The sequence below is a fragment of the Halichoerus grypus genome, chromosome 8 (genome assembly GCF_964656455.1).
Source record: "Halichoerus grypus chromosome 8, mHalGry1.hap1.1, whole genome shotgun sequence".
NCBI lineage: Eukaryota > Metazoa > Chordata > Mammalia > Carnivora > Phocidae > Halichoerus > Halichoerus grypus.
The window spans coordinates 35,643,682-35,664,826 of NC_135719.1; the positions used below are offsets into that span (position 1 = coordinate 35,643,682).

Consider the following 21,145-nt stretch of genomic DNA (forward strand, 5'->3'; position numbering starts at 1 on the left):
AAAATATGTGACTGCAGTCAAAATACTTAAATGCAGAACAGAAAAAACATTGGTAAATATTTGTGACTAAATATGAAAAATATGTAATATATTATCTCTATACTCTGCCAAATCTTTTGGAAGCTTTAAGTTGCTTACTGTAGAGTATAATGGTCATAAGTCACCCATGAAGTCAGTACTTGAGCAACAATCATAATGAGAAAGTGCTCAGGTTACAGGAATTTATACTTAATTATATTTGAGAGAAAACATCTGGAAAAGAAACATGATACGGTATTAGATTTCAAAATTCAGTTTTTAAAATAAATAGAGTAATAGATCATGTGGGAATTCAAAAGTAGGTTATTTGTGATTTAAATGCAAACCACTTGGTCCTCTGGTGTTTAGTAAATGTTTCTGCTGGGGGGGCTACTGTTCAAGACACATAGATTTTTAATTATTTGGTATGCTGACTCCAGGACTATATTGAGGCGTAAAAAAGTAAGTAAAATATCTAACAGGGGTCTGGCTCTCCCCCTTTCTCTATGAAGTGTTCATGTTCCAAAATAAGTAGTCTTTGTAATTCTTGCAGACTGCAGTTAATTAATTATCTCATGGTTGGAACACATTAAGTTTCTTGTTTGTAACAATAATGTGTAGAGTGATATTCTGGCTCCACACCTCTTTAATTCCATTTGCAAACTGATTAGCAAAACCCTTTCAGAAATCCAATTCTGCACCACAGCTGGCATATACGTGTAGCCCTTCACAGACAAGGGGGACGGCAGGGATTCCTGCTGCCCGTAGCCCTTATGTCATCAGGATGATGGGACATATCTGGCCATGTGAAGTTGAGGGATTAAAGCTGGGACCTAAAAGAGGTAAATCAGAGAGGGGTGGCCATGTGTAAACCATCACTCTTCATACTTCTAAGTGTCCTCTTCAAAGGCATTCCTCAGCCAGTGCTACTGGAACTACACAGAAATCGTTAAACTCTCTTTGCTAGTGAAGTTCAATTCTGGTATCAGCTATACTGTCATTTAATCTTCCCTCAGTCTGTTATTAAAACTTCTCAAAACCTGGACTCCCCATCTCCTGTCTTATCTGCTCTGCTTATGTATTACCCTGCATCTGCTTCCACAGCAGTGGACTCACGGAGGCAAGTCTGACAAGTTCTGCCATGACCTGATTAGTTCTGATACCCAAGGCATCATTCACCCACATAATACATTCTCTGCATTCCCGTCTCCGCATTCCCCTCTGATTCATGGTGACATGATTTCCATGAATAGGGATTCCTTGTCTCTTTTCTTCACTCAGGTGATCAGTAACTATTTTGAACTTGCTTAAGAATTAAGAAGTTCATTACCAATCTCACTAGTGGCTATTTACCCAAAAATTACAAAACACTAATTCAAACGGACATATGCATCTCTATGTTTATTGCAACATTATTTACAATAGCCAAATTATGGAAGCAGCCCATTTCAATCAATGAATGGATAAAGAAGAGGTGGTATACACACACACACACACACACACACACACACACACACAGTAATATTCAACCGTATTACTCATATGTGGAATTTAGGAAACAAATGAGCAAAGGGAAAAAAAAAGAGAGAAACTAATCAAGAAACAGACTCTTAACTACAGAGAACAAACTGCTGATTATCAGAGGGGAGGTAGTTAGGGATATGGGTGAAACAGGTGATGGGGATTAAGGAGTGCACTTATCATGATAAAAAAAAGGATATACATAAATTTTTTTTAAAAGTTTACTACCACAATTATTCCTGCCATCTGTTATTCCTTCCCTCCCTCTTACCTTCTGTATGTGCTGTATACTAAAATGAAGACAAAGTCTTTAAATACAGTAAAAATTTTGAGCACCTACTCTGTGCTCATGTACGTGAGGCAACTCACATGTTATTTCATTTAATGGACGCAACACTCCATAACAGAGATCATTAACCCAAGTTAACAGATGAGGACTTTAGGGTCCAGAGTGGTTAAATCACTTGCCCAAAGTCACAAAGCCAGCAGGGGTGAAATGAGAGTCTAAGGTCTGATTTATTGGCTTCAGCTTCCCATAACTGATCCCTAACTTTCTATATTGGCTATTCATTCAACACTCTCTAAAATATCACTACAAAGATTATTTTTATTAACTGATGTTCTAATTTTAAATCACTAAATTTTCTATTAATTATAGATGTATTTTAATATTATATAGAAGTATAATTCCTATACTTGAAATAGCCCAGTGATGGGTATTAAGGAGGGCACATATTGCGTGGAGCTCTGGATGTTATACGAAAACAATGGATCGTGGATCACTACATCAAAAACTAATGATGTATTGTATGGTGACTAACATAACAACAACAAAAAAAGGACAAAGTTAAAAAAAAAAACCAAAAAAACCAAATACTATTTGTATGAAATTCAGACTTCTTTGTATAATATACAAATAAAGATGTTTTATTCCATTTCCAAAGCCCTGAAAATTTCTACTCTTACAAAAAACATTTATGTAAGGTTTGCTCCTTATTATTCCTCTATCTTCTTGAATGTGCCCCAGAACTTTTCTTTCTCCTTTCCACATTTGGAATATTTGATTAGCACATATTAACCTGTTTCCTAAAGTTCCCCATTCTAGCCTCCTACAACTGTGTCTAGTTTGACATAGAAAACTATTACAAGTTCATATAAATCTATTCTAAAGGCATATGTTGGTCTATAGTCCAGACAAAAATAATAAATAACACTGACTTGCCATTATGTGCCTTTTATAAAACTCTATGCACTGTTTCTGATAAAAAAAAAAAAGATAGATATGATATATATGTATATCATTACTGAAAAGAAAATAAAACACCTTGGCAAAGTACAAATATCATATAAAACAGTAACACAGTGTGCTAAATATCAAGATAAAAAACTTACACTGAATCCACAAGTTTCCTGATTAGAGCAATTATATTCAATCTTCTTGGCTTTTCTTCATGTTTCTCTGTCTTTTGTTCCACTTTTGCATATGCTGCTTCTGGTGAATAAGAATGTGTGGGAATTTCTTCCTTCCCTACAATAAACCTAAAGAAAAGAGCACAATGTGAGGCATTTTCACCTTTAAAAAATAAAAGGAAAAAGACAATAAGGAAAAAAAACCCATCCTGATTCTGTTAATATACAAATACATTTTGGAGAGTACCTTATCATTTGAAATAATGTTTTTCAAAATTTAAATAAAATCTTATCCTTTATAAGAAAATGCTGACAGCCATTTCTTTAATAATGCAATAAATTCTTCTATTAAGTTTTCTATTTTAGTTCCAGCATAGTTAACATACAGTGTTATATTAGTTTCAGGTGCATAATACACTGACTCAACATTATTCAGTGTTTATCAAGATAAGTGTACTATTAATCTCCTTCACCTATTTCACCCATCCCCCACCCACCTACCCTCTGGTAACCATCAGTGTGTTCTCTGTAGTTAAGAGTCTATTTCTTCGTTTGTCTCTCTCTCTCATTTTTTTTCCTTTGCTCATTTGTTTTGTTTCCTAAATTCCACATATGAGTAAAATAATACGGTATTTGTCCTTCTCTAGCTGGCTTATTTTGCTTAGCATTATACTCTTTAGCTCATCCATGTTGTTGCAAATGGCAAGATTTTATTCTTTTTTGTGGCTCAATATTCCATTGTGTGTATATGTGTATGTGTGTGTGTGTATAAAACCTCTTCTTTATCCTATTGATGGACACTTGGGCTGCTTCCATAATTTAGCTATTGTAAATAATGCTGCAATAAACAGAGGGTACACGTAGTGTCTCTGTGAATTAGTGTTTCTGTATTTTTTGGGTAAATACCCAGTACTGTGAGTACTAGGTTGTAGGGTAGTTCCATTTTCAACTTTCTGGGGAATCCCCATACTGTTTTCCAGCATGGCTGCGTCAGTTTGCATTCCCACAAATAGTGCAAGAGGGTTCCTATTTCTCCACATCCTTGCCAACACCTGTTGTTTCCTGTGTTGTTGATTTTAGCCATTCTGCCAGGTGTGAGGTGATAGCTCATTGCAGTTTTGCTTTGCAGTTCCCTGATGATCACTGATGGTGAGTATCTTTTCATGTGTCCGTTGGACATCTGGATGTCTTCTTTGGAGAAATGTTCGTTCATCTTGTCTGCTCATTTTTAAATTGAATTAGTTGTTTTTCAGGCATCGAGTTATAGAAGTTCTTTATAATTCTGGATACTAACCCTTTATCAGATATGTCATTTGCAAATATCTTTTCCCATCCCATAGGCCGTCTTTTAGTTTTGTTGATTATTACCTTTGCTGTGCAGAAGCTTTTTATTTGATGTAGTCCCAATAGTTTTATTTTTGCTTTTGCTTCCCTTGCCTCAGGAGACATATCTAGAAAAAAGTTGCTATGTCCGATATCAGAGAAGTTACTGCCTGTGCTCTCTTCTAGGATTTTTACGGTTTTATGTCTCACATTTAGGTCCTTAATCCATTTGGAATTTAGCTTTGTGTATGGTGTAAGCCAGTGGGCCAGTTTCATTCTTTTGCATGTTGCTGTCCACTTTTCTCAACACCATTTGTTGAAGAGGCTGTCTTTTTCCCACTGGATATTCTTTCCTGCTTTGTCGAAGATTAACTGACCATATAATTGTGAGTTTACCTCTGGTTTTCTATTCTGTTCCATTGATCTATGTGCCTATTTTTGTGCTAGTACCATGCTTGTTTTGATTACTAAAGCTTTGTAGTATAAGTTGAAGTCTGGAATTGTGACATCTCCAACTTTGCTTTTCTTTTTCAAAATTGCTCTGGCTATTCGGGGTCTTTGTGGTTCCATACAAATTTTAGGATTCTTTGTTCCAGTTCTGTGAAAAATGTTGTTGGTATTTCGATAGGGATAACATTAAATCTGTAGATTGTATACATTTGTGTAGTATGGACACTTTTACAATATTTGTTCTTCCAATCCATGAGCACAGATTATCTTTCCACTTGTTTGTGTAGAAACAGCAACATCTTTTATCAATGTTTATGAATACTGTTTATAAATATATAAACTATATATAATATATATATAAAATATAAACTATAAAACATTGATAAAAGATAATTTATATATTTTTACACAAGTCTTTCACCTCCTTGGTTAAGTTTATTCCTAGATATTTTATTACCTTTGGTGCAATTGTAAATGGAATTGCTTTCTTAATTTCTCTTTCTGTTGCTTATTAGTATATAAAAATACCATGAATTTCTATATGTTGATTTGGTATCATGCAATCTTACTGAATTCATTTATCAGTTCTAATAGCTTTTTGGTGGAGTCTTTAAGGTTTTCCATATATAGTATCATGTCATCTGCACATAGAAAAAGTTTTACTTCTTCCTTCCTCTTTTCTGATCACTGTGGCTAGGACTTCCAGTACTACGTTAAATATGAGTGGTGAGAGTGGACATCCTTGTCTTGTTCCTGACCTTAGGGGAAATGCTCTCGGTTTTTCACCATTGAATATTATGTTAGCTGTGGGTTTTTCATTTATGGCTTTTATTATGTTGAGATGTTCCCTCTAATCCCACTTTGCTGAGGGTTTTTATCATGAATGGATGTTTTATATTCTAAAATGCTTTTTCTGCATCCATTAAAATGATCATTTGGTTTTTATTCCTTCTTTTATTGATGTGATGAATCACATTGATTGACTTGTGAATACTGAACCACCCTTGCACCCCAGGAATAAATTCCACTTGATTCTGGTGAATGAATTTTTAATGTATTGTTGGGTTCAGTTTGCTAGTATTTTGTTGAAAATTTTTGCATCTATGTTCAGAAAGAGATATTGGCCTGTATTTCTCTTTTTTTGTAGTGTCTTTATCTAGCTTTGGTATCAGGGTAATGTTGACTTCATAGAATAAATTAAGAAGTTTTCCTTTTCTATTTTTTGGAATAGTTTGAGAACAGGTGTTAACTCTTCTTTAAATGTTTGGTAGAATCCCCTTGTGAAACCATCTGGTCCTGGACTTTTGTTTGCTGGGACATAGGTTAACATTCTCCTACAATCTTTTTGATTTCTGTGCTTCGGTTGTTACTTCTCCCCTTTCATTTCTAATTTTATTTACTTGAGTCCTCTCTGTCTTTTTATGAATCTGGCTAAAGGCTTATGATTTTGTTGATTTTTCAAAGAACTGGCTCCTGGTTTCACTGATTTGTTCTATTGTTTTTTTAGTTTCTACTTTATTTCTGCTCTAATCTTTATTATTTCCTACCTTCTACTGGCTTGTGGCTTTGTTTGTTGTTCTTTCTCTAGTTCCTTTAGATGTAAGGTTAGATTGGTTGTTTATTTAGGATTTTTCTTGCTTCTTGAGGTAGGCCTATATTGCTATAAACTTCCCTCTTAGAACAGCTTTTGCTATATCCCAGATTTTGGACTATTGTGTTTGCATTTTCATTTCTCTCCATGTATTTTTTATTTCCTCTTTGATTTCTTGATTTACTCATTCATTGTTTAGTAGTATGTTATTTAACCTCCATGTATTTATGTGCTTTTCATGTTTTTTCTTGTGCTTGATTTCTAGTTTCATACCATTGTGGTCAGAAAAGATGTATTTTTATAACTTCAAGTTTTCTGAATTTGTTGAGACTTGTTTTGTGGCCTAATATGTGATCTATTCTGGAGAATGCTCCATGTACATTTGAAAAGAATGTGTATTCTGCTGTCTTAGGATGGAATGTTCTGACTATATCTGTTAGATCCATCTGGGCCAATATGTCATTCAAAACCACTGTTTCTTTGTTGATTTTGTTTGAATGATCTGTCTATTGATGTAAGTGAAGTGTTGAAGTACCCTACTATTATTGTATTACTATTGATCATTTTCTTTATGTTTGTTATTAACTGCTTTATGTATTTATTTGGGTGCTCCCAAGTTGGATTCATAAATATTTACAATTTTTATATCTTCTTGTTGGATTGTATTGTTCATACAGTGTCCTTTGTCCCTTTTTACAGTCCTTGTATGAAAGTCTATTTTGTCGATATAACTTGCTACTCAGGCTACCTTTTCACTTCCATTTGCATGATAGATGTTTCTCTATCCCTTCACTTTCAGTCTGCATATGTCCTTAGGTCTGAAATGAGTCTCTGGCAGGCAGCATGTAGATGGGTCTTGCTTTTTTATCCATTCTGTCATCATGTGCCATGATTGGAGCATTTAGTCCATGTACATTCAAAGTAATTATTGATATGTATGTATTTATTGCCATTTTGTTACTTGACTTATGGTTATTTTGATAGTTCCTCTCTGTTCCTTTCTTCTCTTGCTCTCTTCTTTCATGATTTGTTGGCTTTCTTTAGCAAAATATTTGGATTCCTTATTGTTTTTTTTTTAATTTATTACTGTTTTTTTTTAATTTTTTTATTGTTATGTTAATCCCCATACATTACATCATTAGTTTTAGATATAGTGTTCCATGATTCATTGTTTGTGCATAACACCCAGTGCTCCATGCAGAACGTGCCCTCCTCAATATCCATCACCAGGCTAACCCATCCTCCCACCCCCCTCCCCTCTAGAACCCTCAGTTTGTTTTTCAGAGTCCATCGTCTCTCATGGTTCTTCTCCCCCTCCGATTTCTCCCCCTTCATTCTTCCCCTCCTGCTACATTCTTCTTCTTCTTTTTTTCTTTCTTAACATATATTGCATTATTTGTTTCAGAGGTACAGATCTGAGATTCAACAGTCTTGCACAATTCACAGCGCTTACCAGAGCACATACCCTCCCCAGTGTCCATCACCCAGTCACCCCATCCCTCCCACCCCCCCCCCACTCCAGCAACCCTCAGTTTGTTTCCTGAGATTAAGAATTCCTCATATCAGTGAGGTCATATGATACATGTCTTTCTCTGTTTGACTTATTTCGCTCAGCATAATACCCTCCAGTTCCATCCACGTTGTTGCAAATGGCAAGATCTCATTCAATTTATTACTGTTTTTGACTTGTAGTTACCGTTAGGTTTATATATAACATCTTCCGCATATAGCAGTCTATGTTCAGCTAATGGTTGCTTAATTTTACTCCTCTCCTCTCCACATTTCAGATATTTGGTATCATATTTTACATCCTTTTATTTTGTGCTTCTCTTGACTGATTTTTATAGATATACTTATTTTTTTGTTGTTTTTGTACTTCCTGTTTTTTCTTACTCTTACTTATGATTTTTGTTTTCCTCTTACAAAGCCCCCCTTAGCATTTCTTGTAGGGCTGGTTTAGTGGTCATGAATTCTTTTAACTTTTGTTTGTCTGGGAAATTCCTTCTAATCTGAATGACAGCCTTGCTGGATAGAATATTCTTGGCTTCCAATTTTTCCCTTTGAGCACTTTCAATATATCATACCAGTCCCTTCTGGTCTGCAACGTTTCTGCTGAAAAATCAACTGATAGCCTTATGGGGTTTCCTGTATATGTAACCATCTTTTTTTTTTTTACAATCTTTAAAATTCTTTCCTGGCGCACCTGGGTGGCTCGGTCGTTAAGTGTCAGCCTTTGGCTCAGGTCATGATCCCAGGATCCTGGGATTGAGCCCTGCATCGGGCTCCCTGCCTGGTGGGAAGCCTGCTTCTCCCTCTCCTACTCCCCCTGCTTGTGTTCCTGCTCTCGCTATCTCTCTCTCTGTGTCAAATAAATAAAATCTTTAAATAAAATAAAATAAAATTCTTCGTTTATCACTATTTTTTACCATTTTAATTACTATGTGTCTTGGTGTGTACCTCCTTAGGTTGAATCCTAACAGGGGGATTTCTGTGCCCCTGAATCAGGATCTCTGTTTCCCTCCCATGATGTGGGAAGTTTTCAGCTCTTACTTCTTCAAATACATTTTCTGTCCCCCTTTCTCTCTTATGCTTGATGGAGTCACTGAATTTTCTAAGTCTATTCTCATTACGTAGTATTTATTTGTCTCTCACCTGTTCAGCTTGATTGCTTTCCATTACTCTATCCTCCAGGTCACTTACAGACTCCTCTGCTTCCTGTAGCCTACTGTTTATTTATTCCATCTATTGTATTTTTAATTTCATTTATCGAGTTCTTCACCTCTGATACGTTATTTTTTATCTCTCTCTTTTTTTTAAAGAGTTTATTTATTTATTTGTTTGACAGAGAGAGACACAGCAAGAGAGGGAACACAAGCAGGGGGAGTGGGAGAGGGAGAAGCAGGCTTCCTGCCAAGCAGGGAGCCCGATGCAGGGCTCAATCCCAGGACCCTGGGATCATGACCTGAGCTGAAGGCAGGCACTTAATGACTGAGCCATCCAGGCACCCATTTTTTATCTCTTTGTCAAGAGTTTCACTGATGTCCTCCACCCTTTTCTGAAGTCCACTATCTTTATGAGCATTACTTTAAATTCTTTATCAAACATCTTACTTTTTTCTGTTTCACTTAATCTCCTGCTGTGATTTTGTCCTGTTTTTTCATTTGGGACATATTCCTCTGTTTCCTCATTTTGTCTATCTGTGTCAGTTTCTCTTTGTTAGGAAAGTCAGCTACACCTTCTGCTCTTGAAAGTAATGGCTTCATGAAGAAGAGGTCCTGTACTGCTCTGCAGTATAGTGTCCCCTGTTCACCAGAACCTGGCACTTCAGGGGAATCTCCTGTTTGTGTTGCTTGTGTTGTGTCTGAGTCGCTTTTTCTTTCAGTCCAGACATCTTCATTGACTCTGTATCTGTTGTGGGCTTTGCTTGCTTTCTGTGGTGTTAGTGAGACACAGGCTGCGAGCTCTGAGAAGACATCAGGTGAGCTAAGGGCTGAGGTCAGCATGCTTGGAGTGTGCCAGTCCTCAGGAGAACACATGGGCAAGGCACACTGCTAGCAGGTTAGGTAGCAAGTGTCTGCACAGTGCTGCCCACAGGTGGCCCTGTGTTTATGCTGGGCAGCAGGGGAGGAAAATGGTGCCTGCCACCTCCTTTGTTCCCAGAGAAGTTCCCTAACACACTCAAAATCAGTATAAACATATCTTCCTCTTGTTTGTCCCAGGCACTATGCAAACTGTCATTTCTATGTTGCCTCTCTATGGGCTGCTGTATCTTTAAAGGCAGGATCCAGCTATCACTCACTCTTCCATCTTGCCCGGTGCTGAGTCAGCTGACTTTTTAAGCTCCAGACTCCAAATCCTGTGATTTATACAAACTCATGGAATTCAGCCCCTCTGGTTTTCAAAGCCAGATGTTATGGTTTGGGATCCCTAGTGTGAGAGACTGTTTTCTTTCCCCTCTCTACACCCGTAGCTCCCTCCCTCCTGTGGGCAGCTCCCAACCACTGTTTCTACCCTTGGTAACCTCTCAGATGCAGCTTTTTTTTTCTTTAAAGAGTTCATTTATTTATTTGAGAGAGAAAAAGAGAGAGGGAAAGCACAGAGGGAGAATGAGAGGGAGAAGCAAACTCCCCACTGAGCAGAGAGCCCGACATGGCACTTGATCCCAGGACCCTGAGATCATGACCTGAGCTGAAGGCAGACACTTAACTGACTGAGCCACCCAGGCACCCCCTCAGATGCAGCTTCTTTACATTTAGTTGTGGAGTTTGTTCTGCCCATCTTTGGATTGCCCTCTAGCGTATTTACATCGATGTGAGTGATATCTAGTTGTCAACATGGGATGGGGTGAACTTAGGGTCCTGCTACTCCACCATCTTCCCAAGCTTCCCAACAATGCACGTATTTTAAAATCAAATTAACCAAGTAAAATACAGCATAACACTTTTATGATGCACCTTTTTAATTTAAGTTACCACTTTTTAAAGATATTACACACCTTGAAGTTTTTTCAAACAAAAAAGCAGGTGAAATATTTACTTGGGTCTACTAGTTGATCAAAAAATTCTATTTTTTTGTCTAAATTCTACTAATAGTTACAATTGAATGAGGTTCTCATTTTTCAGTATAAAGTTATATCTCATGTCACTTTGAGTCATAAAATAGCTGCAATGCAATATTAGGTCATATAAAGATATTCAGGGAAATGGAGGAAACTAAAGACTGAGAATCATAAAATGGTCAAGATTCCATGCATTCTCACATAATTTCATTAGAAAACCTTAAACTCAATATTATTCTAATCTAGTTATTTCTCTTCTGAAAAACCTAATATCTGGGAGAAGACACTATTCTTATCTCATCAAAACTGGAGTATTTTTTTCCCAGACAATGCGAAAGAAAAGAAAGAAAAGAAAAGAAAAGAAAAGAAAAGAAAAAAAGAGTTGCTACCATTAGATATCATTCAATCAGTATCCTTTACTAGTTTTCCATTTTTGCTGTTTGTACCTTCACTATGAGTCATTGCTCTTATAAAGAATAACTAAGCTTTCTTAAGAGAACTCTACTTGCTGAACTTTCAGAAAATACCATAAAATGCAGACAAAAACAAGGGATCAGTAATACTACACTAAGGTTCTGGAACATGGGACCTATGACAAATAGAATAAGAAAATGTAAACACTCAGAAAAGAGAGGTGAAACAAGCTATTACTATCAACAACTGTATCCCATCTCATTCGGACAAACTTGGTAAAATATCTAGCTTATTAAATCATAAAGGGCATGTAATGAGATTGTCACAAGGTGGCAGCTGTGCAGTCTCAGTAGCTGTTATTCCAAAAGAATTTGGTTCTTAATCATGGGTGTGCATGGAGAGTTCAAGGTCTGTACTACTGTTCTTTATAAACAAGACAAAAACTATGTTAGAACAGATAAAATCATCTCTCTCACACTGTTCATAACACTGTTTCTCTTTTGGCCAGGACTGACCATCTCAGATTAGAGGTCACTTCCTTGGAGAAACTGTCCCCGCCCAAGCTGCAGTGAGTTAGCAATCCTTCCCTTGTGCTATCAAAGCCCAATGAGTCCCCAATAGCAGAAGCACCTTATTAGTAGTTTGCATCCCCCATTAAACTGTGGGTCTGTGAGACTCTATACATCTTTTGCTATTACACCCCAGGGACTGGCACATAGTAAAAATTTAATTAATACATACTGAATGATCAAATATAGTAATAATGAGCATTTTCTGAACATTTACTATATGACAGGACAGTACAGAGGATTAAATCATTTAATCCTCATAGCAACACTACGAAGTAAGTAGGTGCCATCATTTCCGTGAGAGTTAGCATGAAAAAGCATTTGACCACATCCAAAAACAATTACTTGGACCCAAAAAACTGTCTGACTCTAAAGCCTGGGCTCTTAATCACTAAGCTGCCTATACACTTCTAAGTATTAAACTATGTTGATGCAGGTTTGGTATACCATAAGGCTCCTGAACTGGTTCCCAGCCTTTGACTCTATCCTTGACTCTACCTGTTCTCATAACTTCTACTAACTTAGCAAGAATTAATAACCATTTTTTTCCAGAATATTTTCCTATAATACAGAGTAAATTCTAAGTGCAAATAGTTATCCAGCCCCTTATTTTGAGTGGATTTGACGAAGAGACACAAAAATATCGGATACATTTTGAGTTTCTGTAAGGATTCTGGGAGCCTATGGAGAGACACGGGAAAAGGCAAAGTTTTCTCTTTAGGAAAACCAACTTTTGGTTTTGTTATAAACTTTTGACATAACATAGAATCTTCACATTCAATGCAACAACAACAAAAAGTTATTTTCTGAAATGTTTCATGATCTTTCAATGAAAAATATAATATGAAAAAATTACCGCTGTGTATTATGACTTAGTTACTGTTACCACAGAGTTTCCACAACCAAAGATACTCTTATTCACACAGGGGACTCAATTTGTCCCCTCCCAAACTAGCTTCCTTGCACACCATCTGATTTTCTGTTAATAGCACCTTTTTTCATGTACTTAGGTTTTCAAAACTTGGCTCGTAGCAAGGATTGGAGGGAAAGAGGAAGAAGGAAAATATCAATCAGTAGGTCTTCATTTCCTTCGACACCAGTCTCAACTTTGCCTCTTTCTCTTTAATCCTCCACTGTCGCCAAATCCCAGTCCTTATCACTTCATCTTTCTTCCTTCTGATTCTCTCTTTCACAATGTCTGTCCCAAATACTGTGGCCAGACTAATCTTTCTGAAACAATGTCAACTACCCTGCTCAAAACCCTTTAGTGGCTCTCTACTGCCCATCTTATCAAATTCAAATTTGTCTTCTTTTTTTTCTGTTTAGGTCTTCCAAAATCTGGCCCTGCTCTGACCATCATTTAAAAAATCAAAAAACCCCACAAAACCTTATGATCCCTAAAATAAGCTTTTCATACCAATTAAGTTGATTTTCCCACTCTTACCTCATATTTCATGTTTATAATTTTCATACTTTTGCTAACATTATTCACTTCTACCCAGAAGGTTCCTCCTCTTCCCTTCTAGTTCTCTAAAGCTATCCTTCAAGTGCAGTTTAAGGCTTATCCCCATAAGAATAATAATAACAGTAATAGCCAACATTTCTTGAGCACTATGTGCCATGCACAGTTCTAAACACTTTTCATGCATTAACTCATTTGATCCTCAAAATAACCTAAAAAAGACAGTCATATGAAATCTTCTAGCATACCGAAGGCTACCCTAATTTTTCCCTCCTATATTTATAATAAATACTCCACACCTAATCTTCACTAAGCATCTACTATATGTACTTAGGAGAATAAAAGAGGCAACATTTATAATACAAACTGGAAGAGCATTAGGTTTCAAGTAAGTATATGCAGTCACTGTGTGACATTAAATTAGTTAAGTATTCTAAGCCTCACGTCACATGGGCATAAAAATACCCATCTCACAGAACTGCTGTGAAAATTTTCTAATCTATGTGAAAATGCTTGGTGAACTGTAAAATACAATGGAAGTGCTGCCAACCAACTTTTCTACACTATCTACTACTATCGGCCAATAACTATGGCAAGAGATGGCATACAGGGTGAAAAGCAGATTCTAGTGACTCTAGTGAAGCTTATGATTCAAAATGTGTCTGACATGAGCCCTGTCCTAATGAAGCCCATAATGTGGTACCACACAATTCAGTATTTAATTTTGCAGTAATTATTCACATGTAGCTTTGTTTTTCCAATGCTCCTTGAAGAGAGAGTTCTTCTAATTCTTTCCTAACACCCAGTGATATGAGGCACACAATAGGTCCCAAAAGCAGTTGTTGATCTTTTTTTTTTCAAAGATTTCACTTATTCATTTGACAGAGAGAGACACAGTGAGAGAGGAAACACAAGCAGGGGGAGTGGGAGAGGGAGAAGCAGGCTTCCCGCTGAGCAGGGAGCCCAATGTGGGGCTTGATCCCAGAACCCTGGGATCACGACCTGAGCCGAAGGCAGACGCTTAACGACTGAGCCACCCAGGCACCTCCAAAAACAGTAGTTGATTGACTGATTTTTAGGGGGAAAGAAATCCAATAAATTAGACTCTTTTAATAAAATATCGTAAAAGTGACTGTGACTCCTGCAATTATTTTGGGCTAGAAAACTGAGTCGATAAACATCTATTGTAATTATGCGCAATAATATTACTTTTTGAAAAAGTTAACTTGCAAATTCTCTCTTAACATAAGGTAAATAAACTACTTACCTAAGAGCAGAGAATGTAAATCCTTTCAAACCATCTTTGCACCTAAAACAATAAAAATTATGATAAAGTAACAATTTTTGAGATATAAAGTAGTATATTAAGTAGCTATTAAAATTTATTCTGAAACACATGACTTTTATTTTTAAAATTTTTTTATTTTTTTAAAGATTTTATTTATTTATTTGACAGAGAGAGAGAGACAGCGAGAGAGGGAACACAAGCAGGGGGAGAGGGAGAGGGAGAAGCAGGCTTCCCGCCGAGCAGGGAGCCCGATGTGGGGCTCAATCCCAGGACCCTGGGATCGACCTGAGCCGAAGGCAGATGCTTAACGACTGAGCCACCCAGGCGCCCCTGAAACAGATTACTTTTAAAAGGTGAAACTTTTAGGACAGTGATCTGAGCAGTACAAATGCAACAAACAAGCAAGCCATCTTACACAGGATGATTAAAATTTCCTATGTCAAATTAACATAATTTAAGGCTCAACTCTCCTATTTGCAGGTGGAAGAGAGATTTAAGTATATCTTCTAAGTATATCTCCATGTGGACTTAAAATGAAGGCTCAGAGTGGAATATTCATTTTACCCAATCCCTGGGGGAGCAAATTGTTGAGAAGAAAAGGCCACATACACCTGCTGGGTATTATGAATAGATCAATTCAAGGTCCTGACTTCTCCCTACTTATTAATTCAGTGAATGCAGAGCAATGTAGAGCTGGCAGGCACAAAAAGGCTTCAAGTTTAGTTCAACAGTTTTAACTTTTGAGTAAGCCCAATCAGAATGGATAACATAGCAACGGGAACAGAGTGGGGGTAAGGGGAGGGCACAGAGGCAGGAGTTCAAATAATATTTATTGAGTATTTACTATTGCTGGGCATTGTTTTGGGCACTTTATATGTGTTGTCTCATTTAATTATATCACACCTCTATGAATAAGTATTTCTCTATTCTATAGCTGGGCAGAGGCCCCCTCCCCCAAAACGGGCAACTTCCAAGAGGTCACAAAATAAATAATAGTCGGAATTCAGGAAAAAAAAGTTCCTCTGACTTAAAAACTGTGGTTTTCTCTTATACCTCCTTCTGAAATAGTGTATTCCTTTTAACTGGGGGAAGGTTCAAACTGCATGACAATTAAAAAAAGATTCTCAGATCTGCAAAAAATATTTAAACAAGATTTTAAAATGGGGACATTACTATACTAGTCTTAATGGCCTGCTTTATAAGTATGATCAAGTTACTAAAGAATTGTTGTATATCTAGTATCAGAATCCTTTGGAGAAACTATAGAGATTGGTGATACAATGATGCTCAAATGTATGTTAATTTTAGACACTGGATATTCTTGGATAAAAAGTACAGCCTCAAATCTAATTGGGCAACTCTCTCAGTATACCTTTTATATGAAAGGTCACAAAGGAAATGCATAAAAATATAAGAAGTCCTTCTGAACAAGTCTAAATGTAGATATTTTTACTGGGGGACACACAGAATCTCAGAAAAGAATTTAATTCGTGTGCATAGATCTTTTAAAACACTTAAGAATTCATTTTAATTAAGAAACATGATCTACTTTGCGATCATGTTAACAGTGAGAAATGTAATCACAGAATTTAGCTAACATACTACATAATTACTCACCCCACACAGAATGAGGGTAAAGGCAAAAGAATTCATATGTTAAGCTAAAAATATGCATGAGAAAATTATAGCATTAACATTCTTAAACTTATCTTTTTTCCATCTGAAGTGTGTCTCAGTAATTTAAAACCCATAATTGGGCAATTTCTAGATAGGTGGGGTGGTGAGCGGGTTAGGCTAGGCGTCTACTGACTGGAAAACAGAAAGCAGCAGATTGATTAAGATTATATACAAGTGGGAACAAATTTTGGCTTTGGTATGCTATTGTTAAGAGATAGCCATTTATCTTTGTGCAATGCTGAATAGATAAAGGATTCTGACAACTTGGTCTAGTCAGGATTGCATATTTGTGACCTTAAACAATAAATCTAATTGCAGACCAAACATCAAAAAGTAGCTTCAAATAAAAAAGGGCATGTACAAATGAATTTGCAATTTCATTATGATGGAAGTTTGGTTCTTTCAGCAGAACCCTGTGGGAAGCACTTCATATTGATAAAGTCTTAGCCTGAATTCAAAAGGGGCTATTCTTCTTTCCATTCATGTGAATAAGGTCTGTTAATGTAATTGAGGGTCAGATGTCTATGTCAAAAGAACAAAAAAGTAATTATTCCCCTAAAAAGAATCTTTAAAATAATAATATCGCCCTGCATTTTGATACCAAGAGTATTGTCTGAGCCTTAGCCTAACTATGAAACACTATCGTAATCTGACTTAAATGTAAAAAGTATGGTATGCATAGAAAGATTTATACAGAACAGACCCCATTAGAAGGGGCCTCACTATTTAACAGATCCAGTTATTATAATGCAAATCAAATTACTTTCTACATTCACGTCTTAAGGCTCACTGATTTCCTCAACAAATACTGACTGAATGCCTACTATGTGTAAACACTAGTTTCAGATCTAAGGAGGTAACAGCGGACAATACAGAATCTCTGTTTCCATACAGGTGACATTCTGGGCCAGGGAAAGGTACGAGGAAAACAAGTAAATATATCTGGTGGTGATAAGTGCTATGGCAAAACACGACGCAGGGGAAGAGGAGAAACAGATGTGGTCGGGCCTTCTTATCTTAGGTAGTGTAATCCAGAAGGGCCTCTCCAAGAAGGTGAAATTTGATAATGTGATCAGAAGCCTTACAGGATGGAGGGAAGAGTATCTGATTGAAGGAAGAGCAAGCACAAAGCTCCTGACTAGGAGTTTTCGTGGCACTGAAGGAGAACAGCAAAGTAGATTACTGTAGCTGGAACAAAAGAGGGGAGGGAAGCCGTGGTAGGAAAGGAGGTCACAGTCACAGTGGAGGAGGGAAGGAGTGGTCCAAAGTTCTTGGTAGGGCCCTTTAGGCATGGTAAAAAAAAAACCAAAACAAAACCTCAGCAGAAGAGTGACAAAGACCTGTCTTAAATTTTAAGATAATCTTTGGTTGCTCATTGGAAAACAAACCACAGGAAGGCAAGGTTAACAGCAAAGAGGCGAGGGGTGCCTGGGTGGCTCAGGCGGTTAAGCGTCTGCCTTCAGCTCAGGTCATGATCTCAGGTCCTGGGATGGAGCCCCAGCTCCCAGCTCAGCGGGGAGTCTGCTTCTCCCTCTCCCTCTGCCTCTCCCTCTGTTTGTGCTCTGTCTCTCTCTGTCTCTCAAATGAATAAAATCTTTAAAAAAAAAAAACAACCAGCAAAGAGGTGAATTAGGAGGGGAAAGACGATTGTGGCTTGACTAGGTCATTAAGTGGTAGAGGTAGAGAAAAGTGGTTAAGACTCCAAAGGTATTTCAAAAATAGAGTTGGTGGAATTCCTTGATGGTACAAGAGAAAGAGAAAATTTACAAATTATTAAAATATTTTTGATTTGAGCAAGCAAAAGGATAAAACGTCCGTTTACTGAAGTGAGGAAGACTACGGGAAGAACAGGTTTGAGGAGAAAATCAGTTTTATTTCGGACATGGTAAATTTGAGATGACTGTTACCTACAAATGGAAATGTTAATGAAACAAGTGGCTGCTGTACAGGTTTGGGGGTCAAGGAAGAGGGGTGATTCATCTATAAGTAGAACTTAAACCCACAGTACAATCATCTAGGAAATAAGTGCCAATAGAGAAAATACCCAGGGACTGAGTGTATTTTATTTCTCTATTATTTTATAGTGCAGAAAATCTGTTCCATAGGAAAAAAACAAAAAACAAAGTCATTTCTCTTCCTAAAGAAATTGTTCTCTAATACAAAGTCTCATTTTTATTTTTGAGCGTGCATAAATATAATGCCTATAACTCATGTACACACAGACTTTTCTATTAGTTAGCCTATAAATGGCATAAATATCTAGTAAGAGTCAGTCGTAGTTACTGAATCTCTACATTTGCAAGGTTATGTGCAAGGTTCAGGAAAGAGGAGGAGGAAAAAGTGCAGCACCATATCAAACAACTTAGGTGATACACAACTTATTAGAGAGGTTCAGGCTGGAATTATACACTGTGGAGAAGAAAGTATAAAGTTTAATACTGTTATTAGAATAATATACTTGGTCAAATGCCAATGAGAGGGGGAACCCACAAACACAATTTTTTTTTAAATTGTAAGTGTAAATGATAGTTAAAAAAAACAAAACAATTTGCCCACAAAGATTCTTTGTCTCACGCTTAATTTCCATGAAATTATTTCCAGGAGATACTTTTATTTTTATTACCAAATTACACCAGCAGATGTCACTAGTAAACCATTTTTTGAAGAGTTTGTAGCTCTGTGAGGTGATTTATCATTTTTTGCATGTTTTCCCTTAAAAACACATTTACTGACATTTGAAATGTTGTTAATCTTAGCTACATTGCATTAAATTCCCACAAGTAAATATCGTCATATTAGACTTTTAATTACAGCTGATGTTCATTCCTATCATTCTATACAGTTATGAAATCTTTAAGAACACCCCACCATTTGACACCAACATAAAATCTGATATGTACATGTGCTATATCATTATGGTCTCTATTAAGCTGAAAACAATGAAAACTATTTTGTTTCCCACTTTTTTTATTTGGTAAACATAACGGAATATAAAAGATGTAGTACTCAATAAATCTTTAAAATATTTCTTGAAGGCAGTGCATGCTACAGTGGAAAAGACTCTTGATTTGAATGATTCACAGTCATAACTTCACTACCAACCTGGAGTAAATCATTTAACTTTAGGGTTCAATTTTGTTGTCTGTTAAACAAGAGCCTGGGGGGCGCCTGGGTGGCTCAGTCGTTAAGCGTCTGCCTTCGGCTCAGGTCGTGATCCCAGGGTCCTGGGATCGAGCCCCGCATCGGGCTCCCTGCTCGGCGGGAAGCCTGCTTCTCCCTCTCCCACTCCCCCTGCTTGTGTTCCCCTCTCTCACTGTGTCTCTCTCTGTCAAATAAATAAATAAAATCTTTAAAAAAAAAAATAAATAAATAAACAAGAGCCTGGAAGTAAATTACCTTCATAATTGACTGACTGAATGTCTTCTAATTCTGAAATTCTACCAATTATTTTATCATTTTATTTACTGCTAGTGTTATTAGAAATCACAATAGAAAAATAGAATGAATTATTCTGTCACTAGTAACATAAAAAATTGATCTCACCATCGAGAATAAAAAAATTTTTTAAAAACCATACAAAAAACCCCCCTGAATTTGCCTTGAGATTACTGGCCTGCTACTAATATTATTACATTTGCTTATTGTTTTGTAATACTTACTGATGTGCAACTTATTCCTGCAAAGGTTCAAAGGGAACCTTTTCTTTTTTAACTTTAAGATTACAAGACCAACTATTGGATTAGTCTGCTATAGAAAGACCTGATAAGAAACACCATCAAATAAAAGAAGGAATTCTATAGATATAATCTCAATAATGATTAAATGTTACATTATTATCTATATTAAATATCAATGCTGAAATATAATTAATGAGAAAACGTAAAAATGTTGTTTATATACATATGAAAAAGTGGTCAAAAAGAAATATCTGAAACCCTTGATAGTAGGCTACCTAATGAAGTCGAATGGGTTAAGATGCATGAAAAGAACATAACCTTTTACTCTCTATTTATATACTACTAAAAAAATTTTTACAAGTATATATTTATATATTGTGTAGTTTCATTTAAAACATCAATACTTGAGTACTTAGGAACAGATTAAACAGTGCAAATTATTCATCTCTATTTCACCCCCACAATGGCAGAGAATGTAAACTCAAAGTAGTCAACTTCACTGTTGTAAAAGTTTTGTAAAATTACTAACTAAAGTAGATAGTTTAGATTAAGATTTTCAGAAACTATATCCCCAATCAACATGGATAATTAGGTGACTACAAGGATTAAAAAAAGAAAGAAAGAAAGAAACATGCATTAAGTATCAATTTCAGAGTTCTGTCCATTTTTAACCACTGAATTGATTAAAAGGAAACTCAAATATTGATTAAATATTACATCATCTATCTTTATTCGCTCAACAGTCATTTCTTTATTGGGCAGCTAATACACAGAAAACACTGTATTGCTTATTTCTTGAGGAAGGGAAAGATAAATTATATGCCATCTCTGACCATTAAAAAAAAGGTATATGCAAAGCTCTGTGTTTGTTTCTCATAAGAATAAAAATAACCTTGACTAAAATGTTATAAGGTATAAACCTTGACTACAAGTTATGACACAAAATTTCTTGTATCAGTAGTGCTTCTCAAGAGTTTAATTACTCTACCCTGCTTTATATTTATAATTCAGCTTCAAATTTCTTTGTCCAGTCTTTTTCTTCATTTATCTTCTTAAATTATTTGATTTGAGAAAAGCAGTACATGCAAAACCATAATTAACGATGCTAAAAGACTGGCAATAAATAGAGATGAATTAGATTTAAAATAGTTGAGTACATTGATAAGCCTTAAAATATTCTATTCTGT

General features: G+C 36.2%; 1 protein-coding gene across 1 annotated transcript in view; it reads right to left on the reverse strand.

Annotated features, from left to right (window-relative positions):
• Window positions 1–21,145, reverse strand: part of LOC118547424 (transmembrane protein 135-like) — a 76,529-nt gene that overhangs the window by 329 nt on the left and 55,055 nt on the right. Inside the window, exons 2-3 of the mRNA XM_078079023.1 lie at window positions 14,584–14,625; window positions 2,932–3,078 (exon numbers count right to left, since the gene is read on the reverse strand). Of these exons, the coding sequence (XP_077935149.1) occupies window positions 2,932–3,078; window positions 14,584–14,625 (189 nt within the window). The remainder of the gene's footprint in view (window positions 1–2,931; window positions 3,079–14,583; window positions 14,626–21,145) is intronic.